General features: G+C 37.5%; 1 protein-coding gene across 1 annotated transcript in view; it reads right to left on the bottom strand.

Moving 5' to 3' along the window:
• Positions 1–24,397, bottom strand: part of LRP2 (LDL receptor related protein 2) — a 118,204-nt gene that overhangs the window by 79,023 nt on the left and 14,784 nt on the right. Inside the window, 10 exon segments of the mRNA XM_040562367.1 lie at positions 431–600; positions 2,156–2,284; positions 5,213–5,332; positions 6,749–6,892; positions 7,979–8,095; positions 9,333–9,446; positions 9,569–9,679; positions 16,364–16,480; positions 19,032–19,154; positions 21,252–21,359. Coding sequence (XP_040418301.1) covers positions 431–600; positions 2,156–2,284; positions 5,213–5,332; positions 6,749–6,892; positions 7,979–8,095; positions 9,333–9,446; positions 9,569–9,679; positions 16,364–16,480; positions 19,032–19,154; positions 21,252–21,359 — 1,253 coding nt within the window.

Here is a 24,397-nt window from a genome sequence, read left to right as displayed (position 1 = left end):
TATCTAAGCTCAATTACAGTGCTATTTGAAGTATATGAAGAAATTTGATTTTTATCATCTTGGAAGGCACACAGTTTTTACATTTTAAATGATCATGTTCCAAAAAATTACCGAGAAAAAATTGTTCAGTTTTGAAAGAATGTCTACTATTTCTCTTAATTAGTTTTTTGGACTCCATCTCAAATAAAATTAAAAGTTGCTCAAGACATTCCCACATAATAGGATTCTTTGTTAAATATGTCACATGTAATAGTATAGCTTGAAAAATGCAGTCATTAACATAAAACATTTCAAGGAGGTTTTTTGTTAGAAAACAAAAATACGGCCAGCTTGTGCTCTCAAAAATAAAAGCCTATCAACACATTCAGCTTCTGGCTGTTCTCTACTTCCACATACCAAAAAATTTATTATTCTCGAAATTTCTACCCACCTTATCTTGCACTGTATCAGTCCAAAAGATCCTGTGCAAATAAAAGTGAAAGTCCACTCCAACTGCAACACCACGATTCTGCGACTGCACCAAAGTACGAAAACTTCTTCCATGAAGATCTCCAATCAGTAAATCCCGGCCATTGGAAAAAATAATTGACGCAATACCAGCTGAAAGCAGGGGTGACAAATATATGACTACCCTGCAACTGAGCTATTTGCAAAGGGACACTGTAATATATACATATATACATCCTGGATAGATGGTACTATGTGAGTACTAATTTGCTTTGATTTGCCTTTAGTTTCCAGTCTTGGTGCAAACCAGGTAGCAATACGTGTTTAAAGCTCTGCCAGATAGAACTTTTACAAAACTTCTGTGCATCTTAACTCCTAAAGATTCAACTCTCCTATCTCCTTTAATCAAAGTATAAATTTTCTTAAGATTTTTCTGCCCAACGGGATTCAGATATTCTTTAATTCCAGCAGGCAGACCATGTTCCTTAGGCTTTTTCTGTACTGCTCTTTCCACCTTCTTTATTCCCTCATCTCCTCAGAAGATCTTTGCTATATCTTACAGCAGAAGAGAGATTCCAGTAAGTCTTTGAAGGAAAGCTCATTTCCAAAGTAGGTGTCTGTTGAAAGGTTTAATGTATGTCTGAGAAGAATATATTTAAGTCCAAATATTACCCACCTTACACAGAGAACCCTCCCCAGTAAAAATGAATCCAAGGAAACCAATTTAGAGCATGTATGAACTCCACAATAATGATAGAAAAATCAACACTTTCAGAACAACTCAGTGGCCTAAAAGTCACACTAGTTTGAATGGAAAGATTCTTGTGAAGGATACAGAACTTTTCTCAAAACAGAATAATCTTTCCTTGTGCTGCCATATGCACATCTTAATACAGTCAAATTTCATTAGCTCCAAAAATTCTGTCTTTTTTGAGGTCATACTTAGAAAATTGCAGAATGATGGCTGCTCTGCAGCAGTTGCAAAGAAAGAAGGGGGAGGGAACTGGGCAGTTCATGCTTTTCAGAAAAGCAAGACTGCTAATCAGCCATGCCAAGCAGTGACTCCCATTCCTGCAGGCAGGAACACCTGCCTCACACAAAAGCCTAGCAGGCTCTTACATCTCCACAAAAAAAGAGCTTCCCAGGGTCTGCTTTCAGAACAGAGCAGGAGGTGAACAACCAGGAGGAGCTGCCTACTGTTGACGGGGAACCACACTCTGTGTGAGGCAAGCATTATTGCGTTTGAACTCACAGTTCAGCAAAAACATTTTCCTGCATGGTACAGTCCTCCTAAAAAATAATGAAGTTTCCTGATTTCTCGCTCCCACCAAGTTCCACAGCAAGCGGGTCAGGAAACTGCCTCCCACAGGAATAAGAACTCATCTATTAAGTACGGCTCTGGCAAGGACCTCCCAGATCTGAGGAAGTCATGAATTTTGAATAAGGGCTGGGGACCAGAAGCCATCGTTCTGGGAAGAAGCAGCTCTGCTCAGGCAGCCAGCTCCACCACTCTACAGGTGCCAGCACATACATGCCAGTCTCTTGTTGATCTCTGCTGATGTTCTGAATGCTGTTCTGACCTTAAAACCTCAAGGCCAGAGTTAACACCAAACACAGATGTATGTTATAGTTATGTGAGCTGCCCCATTTTAAACTCTATTTATTAGTCCAACAACAGCAATAGACTCTTGCAATTCTGCATACTAACCTGAAGTGTTGGCCCTACAGTGTCGATGATGCTCTAGGAAATAACCTTCCACACAGTGGCACTGGTGATGTCCCACACGATCTTCACACAGCTGGTCACAGACACCCCACATTTTGCAGTCGTCAAAATCTGTTAAGTGAACAAGGTATATTTATAAACAATGATTTGTATAAAAGGAATGGTATTGTATTTGAGAAGCTTCAAGTTCGTCCTCTCTGCTTGTTTTATATCTGTTTTCAAAATGATGGCATGGGAAAAGAAGTTTTGTATGTGTTTTTTTTTTTTCACAAATGCTTCAATTTTCTATTTCTAGATAAGAGAACAACTGTTTTGCTGCCCAGTGACCTACCCAAAAAAAAAAAAAAACCTGCCAGGTGAAGAGGAAAAAATGATGGAAAGGGAAGGGATGTTATTGTCTACTTTCCACAACACATATCTATGCAGCATTCTTGCTGCACTAGATGCAAGTACATTTCATACACACACATGCACACCTGGCTGGGTTTCTCTGAAGGTGAGCCATATCTTAACATGAGCGTAGTATTGAGCTCAAGCTAACAAGCTGTACTGGGTCTGGCTGGGATGGAGTTAACTTTCCCCACAGCAGCCCCATGTAGTGCTGTGCTCTGCAATTGTAGCTAGAACAGCACCTACATCACCCCAACGTTTTGTCTGCTGCTCAGCAGCGCTGGCACAGCACCAAGACTTTCTCCAAGCCCCCCAAGGCCAGCAGGCTGGGGTGGGCAGGAGGTGGGGAGGGGACACAGCCAGGGCAGCCAACCAGAGCCGACCAAAGGGATAATCCATACCTGTGATGGCGTGCTCAGCCATAAAACTGGAAAAATGGTAGGAGAAGGGAGGGCTCCTGTTATGAAAATGTCTGTCCTCCCGAACAACCACTATGCTTATTGAGGCCCTGATTCCCAAGACGTGGCCGAGCATTGCTTGCTGATGGGAAGCAGATAATAATTGTTTTCTCTCTCCTTGCTTCTGTGCAGCCTTTACTTATTTTTTTTTCTCTCTCTTTTTCCCTTGATTAAATTATCCTTATTTCACCACCACCACCCCTTTTTTTTTTTTAATTTAATCATATTTTCTCTCCCCCTTCTTCCTTTGAGGGGGTGGAGTGAAAGAGTGGTATTGTGGAGTTTACTTGGCCACTGGCATGAAATCATCACACAAGCCCTGCTAAAAGGCAGTGTTTACTAGCTCAGACTTGGTACCGTGCTAACACAGTTGTCTGGTTTCCAATTAAAAGCTGGCTGCACACCAGAACCAGACAGCAAAAAGTACAACGAAAGAAGTTCACTTTGGCACGCAAAATACTATATAAGTGGAGTTTGCAGCAAGGACAACTCAGCAAGTTCTCACAGATATGCTCTAAAAGTAATTTCCAGAGTTGCTGCAGAATCTTTTACTTTCAAAACTGTGAAGTATCTGCCTAACCTTCTTGTAAAAGCATGCATATTTATAATTATGACTTGAAAAAAAATAATTTAAAAAATCAGATCTGAGTACTGTCTGATGTCTCATGATATCTGTCGTTATTTAGAGCTCAGGAGATTTTTAACACTACTTAACACATGATTTTGTGACATTAAAAGCCTGACCTCCTTCACTTGAAAACTCAGTGTTACCAGTATGCTACATTGCTGGAAACTGGCAATTCTACTATTAAGCCAAAAATGGAGAAAATGAAATCTCAAATATTATTCATACTGAAATTTCTGTTTTTAAATATTTGCTGACACATAAGTAAAAATGAAGTATTTCCTAGATAGTACATTTTGGTACTGAAAAAATGTTGTCAGTAGCTTTCCAGTTTCCATGCATGTTAAAAATTATCAGTATACAGTGAGATAAAAGCAAATGAAGAGAAGATACACTTTGCTAATACTATGGCTTAATTCTGCCTGTAAACCGGTAGGACTGATTTAAAATAAGATCTGGAATTGTACACTACGCTGTTCCTCCATCACAAGTGTTTCTTTCACTACAAATGTATTAGTGCATCTCTGCAAACCAAAATACATTGATTTGAATTTCCAAGACAGCTAGGTTTACAAGGTAGTCAAGGAGAACAACAAAAGACTCACTTAAACTGCACCAGGTTTGCAAATGTGTCCTTACTGTATTTCCCACATAAGACTGGAAGAACAATTTTGTGCCTGGAGTCAGTGCATTGACTCCTCCTTTCTATTAAGAGCAACCATGCTGCCACTGCAGCTCATACAGCCCCAGGCTACCTAGTATTCTTGACAATACAGAAATCTCATGAGAGATGGAGCACCTGGAATACTTTTAATACCACAAGCACCACAGCTTGGGTTGAAAGCTGATAAAAGAATCTGGGTAAATATTTGTCATTAGGCAGTGCTAAATATCATGATTCTGAAGTTACTATATTTCCAATTACTGAGATAAATCATTCATATCACCAACAGTTTGTGCTCCCAATTTACAGCAGATAAAGAACAGAAATCAAGCACCAAAATACTTCACTTACCTTTACATTCTTGCAAAAATTCATTTTTATATAGATAACGTCTATACTCGTATGTCATAGAAGATACAGCTATTCCATAGTGCAAATACAAAGCCCCATTTTCATTCTAAAGTACAAATGTTCTACTGTCTTCACATTCATCCACTTTCAAAAAGTCCTGAACACTTCATCATTACCTGATTTTCCGTCCATACAGCACAACACATCTCTGGAGCAGGAACATATTCTGCTCATCTAATCACTAAAAGACTTCTAACACAATTTGATAATGAAAGAAGCACCCAAGATTAAATCATCTTAAACATGATCATACTCTCACTACGTCTTTAACAGTCTTATTGAATTCATCCTTATGATATCTGGTTGTTTGTTTTTTTTCTGTGTCACCATGCAGCTGTTGTACTATTTAGATAGTTATTCTTTTGCTGACTTTAGAAATTCTCTATTTGCCAGTACAATCATCCACTTGGAACTCAGCTTCCCAGTATCCAGACTTTCCCACTGAGCTGTGAGAAGGTACCAGATATCTGCAATCACTGTATTTCACTTACCAATACAAGTACGACTGTCATTGCTACTTATGGTATATCCCGCAGGGCAGTAACACATCCCTCCCGAAGGAGAAGAATGACAGCGATACTGGCAGCTCAGAGCAGCACAGTGCGATATGTCTAAAAAGGAAATGAAACAGTTCAGAAACACAAGTATAGCTATTACTGGCAGAACAGCTTTGCCTCACTTGACAGTCACAAAGCTATAGCCTTTTCAATCATCAATCTACAATTTCAGGAACAGTTTTTTAGAACAAATATGCACAAGAAATGATGTCTGAAGTTCCACAAAAATCCCATATGCTCACACACATGCAGGTAAGGAAATGAAAGAAAGAAGGTAGGCTAACGTTTATAATAGGGTTTGAGAATAGAGTTAAAGGATAAGAACTGATCTTCTAAGAGACACCAATAGTAGGAATGTCCTGTGAACAGATGCACAGAGGAAGCCATCTGCAACACACCATACCTTTCTCTGGTTCCACAAAACCTACTCGTGAACTACACTTCCTTGAGCTCCATCTATTGGCACATAACCTCATAATTTACTGTTTTATGCTGAAAAAATAACCTATTTCAGTATATTAAAAAGAATATGCCTACTACTCCAACACATTAGAATATACAGGATGGATTGCGTCCATGGAAAAACTCGTCTTTTTCTTCTCTTCGTTCTTTTTACCTTCATCACTCTTCCCTTTCTTTGTACTAATAACTAATAAACAGTTCCATGACAGGTGACCAAATTAAAATTGTAGAGCACTTGTTGACTTCCTCCTACCTCCTTTTCTTCTTCCTTTTCTTAATGCCTCTTGTTAAACAATTCATTTTGCAGCCCACATTTGATGTCACAACTACATCATTTAGCAAAGCAAGAGGTGCTCTTATGATAAGTTTTAAATTCCTATTATTTTTTCCTGTCTTCCTATTCCAAAAGGCATGGTTTCATTAGTAGGAATTTTCCTCTTCCTGAAAATTGAAAATGTAAAATGCCCTGGTCCTGATTCTCAGAGTGAATCAATGTTCCTAAGAGTGAAGTCAATAGGAATTATGCATGTTCATTGCTCCCAACAGAGAAAACACAGTTCACCACCAACTGGTGAACCAGATATCCCAGGTGAAAAGACATTTTTGAAAACTCTCATCTAAGTGACTTAGCCAAGGCATACGACACAGTGATTCAGTCCTGTGTTCCAAACAGTACTCAACATTCCTTTTTGCTTACAGAAAGAGAAAAACACAAATACTTAAATTAAAAAGGCATACAGCACACTTTTCCAAGCCTTCCAGAATACATTTTAGGATATGTAGAGGGAATTAAAATCCTCATCTGTGAAACTTCATGCACGGACTTATGAAAGGAGTGGTTTGTTCACAACATGTATGCCTTTTTCAGACCATCCAGACACAATAGTACCAATAAAATAGCAAGGTTCCAAAATTTCTGCTTTGTTTATCAGATAAAAGGTGAATGTAAAAAGATATCAATACAGACATTTCTGCTGTTCTATGTATGCTTTTGATTCTAATACGTACTACAATGTCTGCCCGCAGTGATGTTAGTTTCATCTTCTCCTCCAGGGCAGTCTGCAGCTCCATCACACACTTTCCCAATTGGAATGCAATGCCCTGACCCAGGGCAGGCCCACTCTCCTGGGTAGCATTCATGATGACCACTTTCTGTGGAGAAGAGAAACAAGTCTAATTGAGGAATATGTTTCAAATAATACTTGAAGTTTCTTCGCTAAAACCTTCCCAAAGCATCGCAATCCTCCATTATTCAGTTTCTGATTACTGCACACAGCTGGGAAAGACTATAAAAGAAGTATCTTCAATACTTCCTTGTCATGCTCTTTCTTTTACCTTCAAACTACAATGCAAACAATACTTGTGCAGACATATGAATTCTTTTCATTTTATATGGTGTTTAGAAGAAGTAAAAGAATTCAGCTTTAGAGTAACTGGTACACCAGAAATGGAAACACGGTTTTGTGGTCTAAAACCATATAAAGGCTGTCTAGATGAAGTGGAGAATGCTTATCATAGAAAAGGCCAATGAAAGAGAAAAAACACGCACACTTTTATTCATTCAAATTTCTATTTCTTGCAGGACAGATCTTGGAAGGAACTGAGTTATTCTCATTATCAACCTTTTGTTTTTTTTGGTTACTAGAAGCCTTATGTCTCTCTAATCAATAACCTAAAAATTTGCACAGGAAAAAAAAACACGCTGCAAACAGTATACTGGAAAAAATTCTGACTACATGTACATGCCTATAATTATATTTTGAAGGTAAAATCTGAATAGTTTGCATACAGAAGGAAGAATCAAAAAGTTCAGCTCTTCTTCTATTACAAAGTCACTATTCCTAGAAAGTTTGTGAAAAAAAAAGCTAAGCAATTCTTGAAAAGCCCATTTTACTTACTACAGTGAGAATTATCACTTTCTGTGAAGACTTACCCTCCACCTATAGAAATCAACAAAAGAACATTGACTTCAAAAGCCAAGCAAGAATAAGCTGCTGTTGCTATATGATAAACTTAGTTTGCATCATATTTAGTATTACAGCAATAATTATCATATACAGTACAACATACTAAATATTGCATAAGTTTAAAAAAAAAAGATGGTAAAGATGGAATTCGAAGGTTTTCACGGAGTGAAAACAATTTTAAAACATCTTGATCAGTCAATATTCCACAGAATTAACTTAGTGAGGACTTCCTCGGAACACATCATCATTAGAAATTAGCATTAATACATACCACATCCTCTTTCATCTTCATTATCTTCACAATCATCATCTCCATCACATATCCAGCTCTGATGAATGCAGCGGCCACTTGGACAAGTGAAGAAGTTGCCTCTGCAAGTTGCATAAGCTAAGGAAAGGAACACCAGTAAATCCATGTACTCTAAGTTACAAAACACTCAAAATACTACTCTGGTCTGGTAAATGAATAATCATTTATAATCTCTCCTGTAAAACTGAGCTAGTTCCATATCTCATATATATTGTAAACAGTGTTGTTTTGCTCTGGTTTCAGGTTTGAATTTTGTTTTAAAATAATATTGATGGTTTTTATTACAGAAATGAGAAGATAGGCTAAATTTCTCAACTAATTGTGCAAGTAGATGTACAAGACATTATTACCAAGATTCTTAAAGGTGGACATAACAAGGAGATGATGCTCAAGGTAGCAGGGGTAAAGATATTTGTATGCCTTGTACTCAGAGAAAGAGAGTAAAAAACACAAACAACATTTATGTACAGTAATGTCTAAGCCCTCCATGGTTGTTAAGCGTTCCCTGGTAAGAATTCATAAACATTTATGGGTCCTCCAAAGGACAGACACTGCCAAAGAGATAACAGAGAAATATCCTAGGGGAAAGAAGTCATGCTGGTTTTAGGTCCTTGGTAGGTTAGAGAAACTAAATGGCAACATATGGCCTTCCAACAATACACAAGATAAAATTAACTCAGATCCTATAATCAATGGGGGACCTCTATAAATACTTCGATCAGACAAGTGACAGCTTTGTATTGATGATGTTGGTTGGAGATGCAATACCCTGGAATACCTGATCATGAAGAATGGAATAAGCAGGAAATTTCCAGAAAGAGAACTGTCAATTAAAGACCTGACATGAACATCTAAAAGATAACTAGCTGTACAGCTACAAGTCTCTAGAGTTGTACATTATGGTCAGTGGGAATAATTCTAGAAGATCCATTCCATCTATCAGAAAATAAAAATGCAAAAAGGAACCAAACCAATTTGGACCAAAAAAAAAAAAAATTACCTTTGGATCATATTAAACTAAAGAAAATGACAAGAACATCAAGAAGCAAGCTGTCACTGAATCCAGCACATTCAAATAGTTACTGCTTAGTTAGGCGCTTATGCAGCAAAGTCAGCCTGGAAAAAGTTTATTGAAGCAGCACTGCTATTGCTAAAAAAAAAAAATACTATGTAGAACAGTGACTAGCTTCTGATGGCCAGATAGCCGAGCAATCTGTTTTTTGTTATGTGCTGTGCACTTGAACCAGTTCGTGGTAAAGAATTTAAAGAAAGAGAATTAAAAAAAAAAAAAAAAAGCAAAAAAAAATGCTCATACTGCAAGAATTTTCATCACTCCTGTCTCCACAGTCATCATCATGGTCACAGATAAAGGCTCGTGGGATACATTCTCCATTAGCACACTGAAACTGCGTACTGGTACATCCATGTGCTGAAAGAGATTTTAGCACACAAAAACATACAGGAAATCTGTCAGAAAATCACAAATCTTATACTTTATCGACCATCTTTTAAAGTTAATTTGTTTGGGATCTCGCTGCATGCGGTACTTACTGCAGTTTGTTTCATCAGAAGAATCTCTGCAATCAACTTTGCCATCACATCGTTGGCTTGCATTAAAACATGCTCCATTTGCACAGGATAACTGCTCACATCTTGGGTAGCCTACAATAAGAAATCCCTTGGTATTAGCATGGATATTAGACTATAGACTATGAGTCATACATATCCAGATATCCACTAGAATATCCTGATTTATTGGAAAACAAACCAGGAATATACAACTTGCTATACTACTACTACTGAAAAACAATCCATTTATCTAATATATGTCTCCTCTAACAGCTATTTAACAATATCCTCTATGTAGTTACTAAAAATCCTTACAAAAAAATGAGGGAAAAATCAGATGCCCTCCTGCAGCTCAAAAATATTTGCAATCCAAAGAGTTTATAATATGACAGAAGATGATGCAATATGAAAGGAGAGCAAGCAGTGAACATTTTTTATTTTCTAGTATTTCAGTTTTACATTTTCTTCATTTTAATAAACGTGTTTAGGTAGAAAAGAAGTTCCTGAGGTTTACAGTCCCTAGATTCTCTTAGAATTTTGCAAGCTCTCACACCCAAAGACTTCACAACTTTAAGCTTTTGTTCTAATTAAACCAAGGATGTTAAACTCCAAAGTCCACGATCCACTTTGGGGTCACTGTTTTTTATTACTCATTTTCCCCTTCCCAAAACAAACAAACAAAAATCTATAGAACTAATGATTTTTCATTTTTGGATGTTGTACTTAAGTAGATGGCTTACAATCCATGCGATTATTTCAGAGAACTTTAAATAAATTCTGAAAACATTTATACATATGAGCAGTGAGTTCAATGGAACTACCCAACCAATTAAGCACATGCAGTACTAATGCTGAGTAGGACAGGATATTGCTACATAGACAAAAGTTACTTATTTCAGGCAACTGGTAAAAGAAAATAATTGCTATTTTTAGAAGTGGGATTTATTGAACATTTTCCTCTGTGTGGAGGGATAACATAGCAACATAAATGAACTCAAGAAACAGAATAATCAAATTTCATTTTGCACCTTTTAGTTTTTCAGTTTGAATTCTTATTCTATTTTACCTCCATAAATATCAATAACGTAGACAGAGCAGGCTCTCGCTTAGGCACATTTTAATTCATACTCTTGAAATTCAAAACATGGATCTTAAACTACTTCTGCAGAACTCAGAAAAGCTGCAATTTTTCCAGGCAGTCGCAAACTGTTTTGCTCACTTCTGCTACATATCATCACATTCCCACTAAACTTTAGTCACCTATGGATGAGGCTTACATGATTTTAAGTGTTAAGTTCTCAATGTGAGAACATAAACAGCTGTGTTGATGTCCACTAGAACAGGTCTAACACAACTGCCTCCCTGATAGATTCATTTCCATTTCATTCACTTTTACCACACTTACTGTAAGTCAGCAACCAGCAGGTAGGGACAGCAAGTGGCTAATCCAAGAAAGGTAGCTGCTGAGTTCCTACCTGTGGCCTTCTGTTGCTAGTTCCCTGAGCTTCCATTCCAACACCTTGCATGGACAATGTCAACACGTGCCCGAAACATTCCCTTGTCTCTCTTATTATACTGGGGGAGCCCAAAACGGGAAAGTTGCCTGTTCTTTACAGGTGCTAATGAACAAGACTTGAGAAACTCTGTCTTTCTCTCCAAAATTAAGAAAATGTTAGTGAGCTGAGTTTTCTACTCCATATCACTAAAAGGAAAATTCTGAAAAGGAAAAGAATCTGGACCTTGGCAGAGGGAGTTAGAAGGGGAAAGAGTGCCCTAAACTGGAATACTTATACGATCTAGCTTAATGATAAGCCCTCCAGCAAAGAAAATCTTGAAAGTGAGCATTGTGACATTTTGAATTGAGGTGGGAAGTCCTTATATTATTCACTGCATTTAGGGCTTGCAAAATAAACATCTTGTAGTTTTATTTGACTTTTTTAAAAAAGTAAGATTTCTCTGTGAGCACCTCATCCCAAAGCAGTATATTTGGGTATTAAAAAAAACATAAGCTATACAAGAAGTGGTGCTCATCAGAGAAGCTGGTCATACTGTCTCTGCTTTAGGGTACGCATGGAGAAAGTGTCAGACCTCTGTGCATGACCTAGAACTACAAAAAAAGCCAAAGGAAGGGTTCTCTTCCAGGGACTCTGATACGTAGCTTTTTTTGACAGGTGCATTAGAAAGGGTTGAAAAGGATGGATAAGGTTCTCAGTTAAAAGAGGGACGAGGTAGGTAGTTTGCATCTACAGAAGTCAGAATACAGCTGTACAAGAGTGGCGAGTGGAAAAGAGACTGCAGCGTAAGACTAAAGATAGAGTTAGAATGAAAAGTGAAGGGACTGACAGGAAAATACAGCATTTTCTTTCACCATGTCTTAATTGTGAAGAGCCTCCATTTCCTGTGAACACTGTTTCATTTGTCTTCTCCTTCCAAGAACCTGTGGCTTATTAAAGAAAACTGAAAAGAGGAGATCTTTTCCTTGAGATCACCGCTCCTAGAAGATAATACAAGCTTTGTGGAAACAGGGAGAAACCCAACTACATTCATTCCAGTGTGCAGGCAGAATGTGAGCTCTTCTCTCTCTCCTCTTCTGAGACATCTCTTTTTCTTAGCCAAAATACTCCTCTGCAGTCTCTCCCCATAATATGCCAGCACTTCAGCGCAAAATATGATCAACTAGTAGATGGCAGCACAAATGACAGATAAGACACCTTGCTCCTTGTAACCCACAACCTGGTCTGGGGCAACAGTTGCAAAGACATTTAAATGGCATGTGGAAGATGCTTGAAAGCCATGTCACAGGAATTGCAAAGCTCTATTACTTTGCTCTCTGCCTAACACTTTTGTTCTGCAAGCTGGAAATACGTCTATGCAAAAACAGTAACAGGAAACGGCTGCAATTGGTATTGGATTCAGCAGACACCCATCTCTGTCACACAAAGGTGTAGGAAGTATACAGGAAGTATAACCTTATGTAAATCCAATCCATGTTCCAAGAAGGATAAAGGAAAATAAAAAGGCAATTTCTTACTTCCAGGTGTCTTTTTTTTTTTTAATCACAGCAAAGCTTCTGAACATTTTACAAAACTAAACTAATTAAAACTCTGACTCACTGCCACGAGTCACCATCTCACAGTGGGCATATCATTGCCCAGAGAGCTAACAGACACTAGGAGAAGGACTTACCCCAAGCCCAAGACTCCTTTGAGCCACATGGTGTCAGGCAGACTTCATAGCAGTGATGCTTTGAGGGCTGTCAGACCAACCAGAGCCTTGTCCCTAGCCTTAATTCCTGATTTTGATGCCTGCCACTATAACCTTTTGCTGCCTTCTTACCTTGCTTCAGTTTTGCTTCTTCCCTTACCCAAACTCTCCCTGGTGCAGACATTTCCTTCAGCCTGAATTTTTGCCTTATCCTGGAGCTGTTATATACAATTTGTCCAACTTAAGAGCATTAGCCTCTGACCACAGTCCTTTTCTTCCTGTTTGGACTACATCCCTTATGATCTCTTCAGTTCTTGATCTTTGTTCACCTTCACCCCCATCTCTGCAAATCCATCCCAGACCTGACTGCCCACTTCCTGACCACAACAGCTACTGAGTGCAGTAAACAAGAGGCAGGAATTAACAGGTTAGTCAGTTGACCCATGGCAGCAATTCAACATCCAAATTAGAAGCGAAAATCTAGAGCTTCTGGCCCAGCACTCAGCCCATCAACCTCAACAAACACATATACAAATACAAATACATAAACAAATACACATTACTAAAAAACTTCCCCTTTCTCCCTATTGGGCTCAGCACAGTGCTCAGCCACCAAGGCTGTATCCAGGAAGTGAATTCAGAGCTGTATTCTGTCAGTCACCGCAGACCAAAATTGGACATGGCTGGGATTTTCATTTTTCAACTGCAAAGCTGAGGCAGGAGAGAAAATTCTACCTCTAACTGAAAGAAATTAAGAATACAATACAGCAAAGTGATGCCAGTATTGGCAACTTACTACAAAGAAGTATTTGTGACCCTAAATAGCCTGTCACTTCATTCGGCATTGTTGAAGTTTTAAAATGGAAGTATTTGCTAGCTGCTGACTACTAAGACAGCTAGAAAAACAACCTGATATGCATGTTTAACAGAAATTAAAAAATAATAATAATTTTATGAAATTGAAACAGCTTCAATGCACTAATTACATGACCCATAGCTGAAACATTGTTCTGATGTTTATCTTAGCCTCTGCATGGGTAGTTTTCCCTTCCTGTTAATCCCATTACCACTAAAATGGACTAAGGCTCTGAATCCCCTTGTTCTGTTTTATTACTTGTTTAATTGTTGAGTTACTTCATACTGGTGACATTTTGCAATTGACTAGTTTCTTAAATAATGTAACTTATTCAGCAATAAAACTTCATCTTCTTTACAATTTAAATTTGCTTCCAGAAAGACCAATGAGTGCGAGGCATAAGTAAACAGACGCAAATTTGCATTCTGTGATGCTCCATAAAATAACAGGATCCACTTTAAATAGCTCTTTTTCTTCCATAGTTCCTGGACGTTTTGTTTTTATTTATTAAATCATGTGATAAGGGAAAAGTAGTGACAAAGGAAGAGAGAAAAACAGTCATACTTCTCTTACATTTGTTTATATCAAATAGGGTAGAAAGGGAGATGGATAGTAACAGTGGGAAAAATTAATGTTCAAAGCAACTCCTGAAGCCTGCTTTAAAACAGTAAAATCTAATACTTAAACTGATTCCTATTGTATAGCTAATCATAAAGCTACCAAACAATTCATTTTGTCTTATGGCTTCTATTTAAAGTGTCAGACCTTGCAAAGATGGGGCTTGTCATTTCAGTCTTCCTGACTTACCTGTCTTCAGCACCATCACATTTCTTTAGACTAGTCCAACACTGCAACTTTTAATGTTCCAAGTCACAGTCATTCTTCTGTCTCAGAGGGACTGTCAACACATATTCTAATAAAACAGAGTAGTGGCTGCTGACTGATATGAGGCAGTTCCTCTCCCTGGGGCTAAATATTCTGCCTTCACAACAGTCACGGGGCCTACTGTCTGATGCAGCAGTGACTGGAGCACACAGCGGCAGAGCACCACTGTTAAGGTATCTAGAGACCCCTTTCCAAACCGCCTTTTTAATTATTTAGCTGAGAATGTTAAGTATGAAATAAAATGTGCAGTCCAATTTTCACGTGTTAATGTGGCTTCTAGTCCAAAGAAAGAATTCTGACATTGTCTTTAGGACTCCTCTCCCAGTCTGTTACGGATTCACTGCTTTATAATAATCACTTCATTTCATTTGGCTATTTCATACCTTATTCACAGACTACTTACAGTCTTTACTTTTTTAGTCTTTTACTTTTTTTAGTCTTACTTTTCAGAGGTGCTGAGCAGTTCCTCTTTTTCAGTTCATAGATAATGCTTTTTTTCAAACAAATATCTTCAAGAATTTTTTTTTACATGTAATACATTTGCTAAATTAAGTTATGAAATCTCTTTGTCTCTGAAATTTAAGAAAGAAATGCCAAGCTACAGAAGATATTCTTCCAGCAATGATATGGGGTACTGGGTACTTTGTATCTTGGCATTTAGCCACTTGTGTTGGTGACTTAAAAATTGGCTGTGGGTCTGTCTAATGGAAAAGTTCCAAGCTGGTTGTCTCAGCAACCTTTTATTCCAAAGTATCATTTAGTTCTAAAACACCTTTCACTTTTAAGAGCACACATTTTTAGCCACTTTTGGGTCAGGGATAAAATGCACTAGCAGTTGGCTAACCGTGTAATATACCAGTTTTCCTTTACATGGCATGCACATATGCCCTTATTTCTCAAAGTGGAACCATTTACAACAACTCGTTTCTTGCTTCTTTAACTATTCTTTATCATGCTAACCTCTATTTCCCACCCCCTAGATCTGCTTCCAGTCTGCTTGTGATCAAAGTTTAGAGTTTGGCCTTTTTCTCAGAGGCATACTAAGTTCTAACAGCTGATATGAATGACATGTAAAGATTTTCCTCAATACCAACAATGAACAGACATGCTGTTACACACACTCTTGCATAGCTATTAGGCAAAAGCATCTCTGAAAAACATAACCTCGATTCTGTGGCCAGCTGTCTTCTTCATCAGTACTCAATCTAGGCTAGGATCTAGGGAGGCTGTAACCAGACAGTCAGGCAGCCTCAACTCTGTGGAAGTTAGACTGGAAAAAAAGATACTTGTCCATCTTTGTTTTATTGGCACAATATAAACAGCTTTTCTGAATGCAGTATGATCCAATGCTGCTTCATTTCCATGAGAAACCGCAGTTTTTGAAAACAAATGCTTTTCAAAGGGTTAAGTCCTTCAAATAAATTATTTGGGATCAAATTCTTCTTTTCTGTACAGGTTATAGTTACCACTGATTTCAGTAAACGGTACACAAACAGAATATGAAAAAAAATGCAAAATTAGCTGAGTTTCCTAAGGCTTTAAGCCATTTAAACATGGTTGTTTTTCTCCAATGCAATATTTATTATTTTTCAGACAATGACAAACAAGAAGTCTTGACCCCATGGTAGTAGTTTGCATTTGAGTACTGCAATAATGAACCTGTATCAAAATATCAGCTCTAATACACAAAAGAATTTGCAATGAAACTCTCATAACAAGAAGCATATTGTGGGCATCCTGTCCATCAACAAGCCCTTTAATCTTACAAATTGATTAAAATGCCACAGAGAGATGAGATGAAACTAGATATAGTGCTAAGGGTTAAGACTCACGGCAGTCTCTTTCATCTGTTCCATCAGTGCAGTCCTTTACTCGATCACACCTGTATGCACTCGGGATACATTGTCCATTTGAACACGTGAACTGCTGACTTGAGCATGTCCTCCCAGCTGCAAGAAACAGGCACTCATGAGTTTTTTCCTTCAACCAGGAGTTTTTAATGTAGAAAACTACTTTCCTTCTTCCTTTCTTAACTACTCCATCCTTCTCACAAATACAAGCATAAGACTTTCTCCCCCCTCCTTTACTTTTGCATGCGCAGGTGGACTTAAAAATGCTTGACAAGTAGATAGCAAATAACTCTGTGAGGCCGTCTGTAGCCTGCATGGTTACTGCTTCATTCCACTAGCAGGGTTGACCTCTAGGTTAAAAATTAATCTTTTAGGCAGAACAATTACAAAGAGGTAAACTACTAGTTCTCATTGTGTCAAGTTATTCTCTGTTATTTTGTTTACTGGGTCAATATCTGTCAGTGCCTATCAGTTATTCGGTCAACTACCCAAGCATAATGAATATGAACAAGAAATCATCTATACTGCCACCACGTAAACACTGCAGAACTGGAGGTAAGGCACTTCTCTGTAATACAGCCAGGGCCTCAACAGTCAGGTAACTAACAGCGGGCTGAGAACGATTACGTCTCTTCTCAAGACAACTATGTCAGTGAAAAGCAACCACATAAAACTGTATGATTCTACTTTGATTCTACTTGAGCTAAATTACACTCTCATTTCCTCTTAGGCAAATTAATTGAGTCTATGAAGATAGAACTGAAGGGTAAAATCACTGCTAACTTTTCCTCCCTTCTGCCATTTACAGTTTTGTTCCTTCCCAACTCATGTCTCCACATCACCCCAATCTATATGCTGGTATCTGGTCTGCTGCTTTACAGGGGTCTCTATTCTTTCTCCTTTCAGCAGTATTCCCAAAGCAAGCTCAGATACTCATGTCATTAGAAAAAGAAAAGAGATCAATACAGCAAAGTAGAACAGGTATTTTTGTAATTTTGCGTTTGTGACTCGCAGATCTGTTGGCCAGCTGGCTCTCAGGGAAGATTTTGGAAGTTTCAAGAAATAAAAGCTCCTCTATCATTCCCAAGCGCAGAGATAAAAAGTCACATACAAGGAGATGGCTCAAAAACAGCAGCAACAGCACAGTTCTGCTGTGTAATTACTGACAGAGACTTTTCAAAACATTCACGATTAACGAGTACATGGAGAACAGTGTTACTGTGACCCAGTTCAAAAGTTAACCTAGAGCTGTTGACCATTTTGCATTTTTATCTACAGATTCCTTAGTTAATGCACAAACAGCGGATGTGCTGACACCTTCACAGAGGAAGAGGGAAGCAAAACGCAGTTCACCTTAGTTCCAACTTTTCCATCCTTAGCGGGACCACATACCAAGATCGAAAAGCATGCACCTAAGCTGTGAGAAAAATTCTTCCAAAACAAACCTGTGAACCTTTAATCAAGGGGGTTACTGAACACCTCCCGAGCTGTTCAGGCAATTTAAAGAAGTTATCCAAAAATTACACATAGAACCAAACGGGAAAAATAAATGAATCATATCACTTAAAGGAACTTGTGATACTAGAAGTAGCAGCAAATTGGTTCTTTAGAACACTACAACACTTGCTCTTCCTTTTTCATGCCACAACGCAGCAGAGAATATAATTTGGTGTGACAGTCATCCCAGTTCACCGTTCATTACCTTGGCACAAATATAACCATATGTAGCCCTTAAACTGCTTAGTTACTAAATTCAAAAATCAGAGTAACGTATTTTATTATTATTTATAATCAATATGTATCTTATTACCAATACCAAAAAGAGAAAAGCCTACAGCAATGGCAGTGAGGCTGCTAAAATACATGGAGAACATTAAACACTTTGTGTATTAATTATGTTTGAATTGCTGTTTTACACCAGTGTAGCACATTAAAGTGAAGTGCTAATACGAACAATGTCCTAAGATTATGCTGTCCAAATAACAGAAGACTAAACTTTCATCCCATACCAGGACTTCTTGTATTCCTCCCATCCACTATGAGGGAGGAATACTCACTTCTCATACATCCAATATGAGAAAGAACTGCTCTGGTCATTTTCAATAGTAGCACCATTAAATAGCATCTCTGAAGACGACACAAGAATCTTTAACAATGCTTACTTTAACTGCTTGATAACTCCTTTTTTATGCATAAATTTAAAACTTCTACAAAGAAAGGAAGGGTTTTTTTGTTTGTTTGTTTTTTAATTCTGAGATGCTAGTATGAATTCTGTTATGCAATGACTGAAGTAGCTTTTGCTGTGATGGTGTTTAGGTATCAGGGTATTATGTACATTTCACCATTTTTTTTAACTACTAAATTCTGTATCAGCCACAGAACTAGTATGCACTGTATATTTTCCTCTTTTTCCTATTTTTAATTAACTAAAACATCAGTAATTTTCAGATTTAAAGATTTCGAGATGCCTCTTAGATAAAATATAGCAAATTTGTCCTATCTGCATATATAATTTCTAAAACTACTTTGGAGAGACTCTTCTGGTAAAAGCTGCACTTAGAACAGGCTTGTTACTGTATTTTATCAATATGTTATGTTAATGATCTCTTACTTCATGAAGTTGGTGTAACATTAGATATTAAATACTTACGACATTGTTGATGCTCATCTGAACCATCTTCACAATCTTCCTCATCATCGCATACCCAGGAGTGTGGGATACATTCACCATCAGTCTGACACTGGAATTGATTTCCCTCACAGGTAGGTTGTGCTAAGTAAGCAGAGAATAAAGAAGTCATTTCACAAACATGTGGGAAAGCAATTTCAAATAAAAATAAATAAATAAATAGAAAGACTTAAGGTTCAAGTATCACTTGATTTAAACTTCCACTAAATACATGAACAAACCAAAGAAATACAACTACAAATCAAAGAAAAGGAACAGATCAGGGAGGGGGTGCAGCACAAGGATACTCAAGTTTTAGTGAACTTAGCTAAACTTTAGTTTTAGTGAACTCCTTTGTATGGATCTTCAGTTTTGCATCCTCCCATGGAGAAAGGCAGGCCATAGCAAAAGCTTGGGGCTCTGGACTGTCCTCTGCGAGAGCCTCTTTTTCTGCACTTCTATATGGAGTAATGCTAGCTTCCCTAGGCTCACAGAAATCCATTCAATTTCCCTCACTCCACCCCAGATGCTCTATCCCTGGTAGGAAGATCTTTCAAAAATAAGCTCATGATTCTTCTACATGAATTCATAAGGCAAAAGTGAGGGTCATGTCAGAACAACCCGAATGCTGCTGTCCCAGCTCCACCCTGGATTTTTCAATAGCCAAGCAACAGGGAGCCATTAGAGAGGAAGGTCAAAATAAATGCTTGAAACTAACTGTGTTACAGCTTACTTGCTCCACCCCTAGTTAATACTCCTGGGAAGAATCACTGGCACAAAACAGTCCAGTAGACAGGACTCTGGTCTTAATGATCTTTTTTCATGGGATCATGTTTTTGCTGTGCTGCAAAGTCATCTAGAAACACTTTGTGTTCACAGAATGAAATGTAAGCAAAAGTATTGATGCAAACAAAAGGTTTCAAGGCAGAAAATGAAATCACTTTGTAGATTTAGCATTGATAAGTACAAAATAATATTAGAGGTAAAGTAACTAGATAAAGTCAATCACAGACAATCGACTTCATGTATATTTTTTTGGATTCCTGTTTTGGGTACCAAAGAAAAATCTTGTAATATTATTTTAACCATAGGCCAGTTTTAAATAGTTTAGAACTATCTTCCTAAACACTTGTGCCCCACTAACTATAGCACACTAGCACATTGTTTTTAAAAGCACAATTAACTGAAAAAAAAAATGTAATGTTTCATTTTCATCTTCCTAATTCATCACGAGTATGAAAATGAGAACAATTCAGTATCATGCTTATAACTATGACAAATATAGCAGATGTCAGGTTTCTGTTAGCTTTCACAAAGTCAATACAAATTTTACTCTCCCTTTGTTCAAAGCCCAACCAATTCTATCCAGCTGCAGCTCAGAACTCAGCTGAAATAGTAAGCTATAGGACAACACTTTTTTTTTTCCAGTTGAAGGCAATTCTTCATTAAGAATTGCACTTATTTTTGGAGCTAAATAAATGCTAGGCAACAAATCAGTCTGCCAAGCTGTGTGAATGACCTCCAATTATTATATGGGTCACGCAACAAAGAAACAATCCAGTGTGAAAAGAATCAACATAAATTAGTCTTTTGCATTTGACATCAGCTACGGGACAAAAACTGGCCTAACCTATAAGTGGGCTGATAACCACACCAGCCCACAAGAGCTCAAAGAACACTAGCATCCAGAACATAAATGCAGGCAAGTTTGTGTAAACAGACTGTGGAGGGAATATCCTCATTTACATATATATATACGTGTATTAATGTATATGTATATGTAATGTGTGTATATATATATATATTAATATTTAGCTTGAAAGAGTCTTGGACAGTCAGCCTGGACATTGTAGCCCATCTGAATGCAATTTTTGTCAGAGTTGCATACGCGGAGGACAACACAAGCACTCTAAACAACTATCTAAGACTCTGCTTAAGGTGCAGTAGGTACAGTTCATTGTCTAGGGTCTCAAAGCTCCAAAAATTTGGAGCCCAGGTCATACTGGTGGTATTGGCATGTGCATCCAATATTCAGGATTCCACAGGACTGAGCAGACTGTAGTCATCTCAGACAACTAGGATTTTTCTCCGCCTCTCTCTCCCTTTAATGTTCACTCTTGTAGCACAGGTACAGTTGGGAGCACTTTGGGAGCTCGGTATTTCTTATGTTATCAAAATTTGCTCTACAGTTGTTTCACTTACGACAACCAGCTTCATCTGTATCATCTGAGCAGTCTCTGGCCCCATCGCACCTCCAGTCTGCAGGAATACAGCGACCATTTCCACAGCGAAACTGCCCATGCTCGCATCCTGTGGTAAAACAGTAACAAGCAGGTTAGCAGTACCAATTAAACAAAACAGACACTGGAGTGTATTCCTGTCAAATAATCGTTATGTATATCCATAACCTTATGGCATGGAAAGGGAAGAAAAGATTATTATGATAATACAAAAATTTAAGTAGGTGTCTGTATGAAAAAGCATTGGGACAGTCAAAAAAAAAAAAAAAAAGAAGAACCAGCTTTAAATCTTACAGGATTACAACTTACAACTAAATTACTAGAAAACTGAAAAACTGAATTGAAAATTTTAATACACTCATATATTATCCAAACAGAAAAGAGAAAAAAAGGTCTTAGAGGGGAACATATACAACAGAAAGCTATTTAACAGGACTGTTCCAATTTTAAATTCACAGACAGTAGAGACTTACATAAAGGAAGGGGATTATTTTCCACAACATATCAAAGGGCTAAATATGCTAAACATGTTGTCCTCCCCACAGCCCATGTAGATAATAATAATAATAATAAACCCCCTTTGATGTGGAAATCTTGTTTCAGCAGCCACGTATTGGTGACCTGCTTGAAAGTATAGAAAGGTCTCTATTTTGTTTTGGTTTATAACACCCTAATATTTAAAGTCTTTCCTCTGAAGTACAGTAAAGCATGTCTTCAGTCATCATTTAAATAGCAAATAATTTTAAAAGAAATTAAGCTTTCAGACATTTAAGGCTGATAAAAGTTAGCCTGCTGTCATTCTCTCCCACTTGACCTACTAAGGATTAAGACCTGATAAAGAAACATTCACTTCCAGTGTAAATGCAGCTGGATCAGGCCTTTATTAGAGTTGTCTAATGAAATCTCCAGTCCCATAGGAGAGAGCAAATGCACTGTTTATGGCCTTTCATTGTGACTACAGCCTCATAAAAAGGGAGCGAACAGTTTTATAGGTCCCCAAAACAATGAGCTATAACATAATTAGGCTCAACAGAGCTCTGTTTCATGTTAATCTGTTGTCAGCACCTCAGAGCAGGGAACACTGAAAAAAAAAAGAGGTAGTAGCAAAGCCCAACTCTGAAGAAAAAAAAAGTTTTCTGATTTAATTAATAACTATATGATAAAACTACATCTTTCAATTACTCTGAGTGATTTGTCCAGAGAAGATAACCTCAGTATATATAAAGCACAACCACCTACTTTCTGAATTCATGATGACATAAATAACACGCTACCCTAACTTTCATGTAAAACCAGGCATATCAACACTGTCACATAAACACAGTTAAGTGATGTATTCCTAAGGGATATAGGCAAGCTACTTTATGCAAGGAATGTTCAAATCTGATTGTCTGGTAGTGACATCCTGATTTATAATGTATCCTGCAAATGGTCAAAAATTTCACTTGGATAAATGGTGGTACAGAGTGGTACAGGAGTATGTTCGCCCAAATACCTTCTATAGACTAATGCATGATGGTGGTTGGTGGTGCAGGTCTGGGGTTGGTGGTGCAGGTCTCTTATCAACTACCTTTAAAACACAACAACCTCCCTTGCAAAACTGCCCTGAAGGAATGTACAAGTTCACTCTGGAATCCCAGGCCCTCTCTCTGAATTTTACCCTACAAAGCAACATTTCCATATGAGATTAGCAGTTAAAGCTCTAATGAACACAATGCATAAAACACCATTTATCGGTTGGAATTATTATGCAAAGTAAAAACTAAACCCACTTGCATATTTAGCATATATTGCTCTTCAAAACCACAGGAATATTCATAGCTAACTTACCTAAAAAGAAGTTACAGTTCAGAATTAAATCCATATCCATGATTAGTTTCCAGTGAATAAGAGGTTTATAAACATGCAATATGTGCAATAATTACACTATAATTTGTACATTATTTGTAAAGAAAAACTAGCCAATTTTTTTTTCAGGCGTTACACACAACTGCTAATTTATTTTGCCTATCTTGTAATAAGTTCCTACATTTAAGCATATTCTTATAGCGATATAAATGAGGAGATAACACCGATAAACTTTTTAGAAAGCATTATAAACATAGCTGCCTTCGTACAGCATGAGAAATGGTAACTGAATGTTAACAGAAAATCTGCAAAGCACGCAGTTCTCCTACACTGTAATTCTTCACAGAATTAGAGCTTAAGTTGCTCACACCTACATCCAGTAAGTGCTGTATCAATGTCTGTTTATAAAATTCTTCAACAGACCTGTTATAATTCATTTAATTATGGCATTAGCCTTTTCTAATGTTATCTTCCATGCTTACTTGTAACTGAAGGCAAAGAGCTCTGATACACCTTTACAAAAAACAAAACAGACTGATACCTGATGTATGACTGTTTTATAATATCTTTATAACAAAGATAATCACATAGCAAATAATGACATTAATTCACTAAAAGACAGTCTGTGAAACCAAGTAATATGGAAGAAGTAAAAGTGATCTGTAGTTTCAAGAGCACTACTCACCAAAGTTCCAGAAAGCTTTTGATTCTGCTTTGATCAAAACTAATTCTAACTTAGTTAAAGGAGAATGCAATCAGGGGCAAAATGAATGATTACAAAATCTATTGCTACTAACACTCAGCAGAAATATCCAGAATGAAAGAAAAACAACCACATCATCAATAAGAGCATATCGATTATTGTTTATGGTTTGTTACCATGAACAACTCCAGCGACCATCTGCTCTAAACTTAAATGTACATATTCTGCATAAAAACAAATACTGGAAACTTACAAGATTTGAAGAATTGTGATTTAAATGCTATGAATTTAGTTATCTGTTTTAAATAGTATTACTTTAGGTAATAAATTAATTGCAGGCATTACTCACACTGACTAGGGATGATCCACAGAGGAAGCATTACAGAGTCCAAAAGGACTATTTCCAGTGGTATAGGCTATGCAATGGGAGCCTGCAGCACCTGGGTTTCAGCAAGACCAGGAACTGTCTGAAGACAAGGGACCTCCGCTTGTTTTTTGGCATTATTTGAAGCCTTGATTCACTGAAGGATTAGTAATTATAAATTTTATGGAAGATT

The sequence above is a fragment of the Cygnus olor genome, chromosome 6 (genome assembly GCF_009769625.2).
Source record: "Cygnus olor isolate bCygOlo1 chromosome 6, bCygOlo1.pri.v2, whole genome shotgun sequence".
NCBI classification, from domain to species: Eukaryota; Metazoa; Chordata; class Aves; order Anseriformes; family Anatidae; genus Cygnus; species Cygnus olor.
This window is presented reverse-complemented; position numbering and strand designations above follow the sequence as displayed.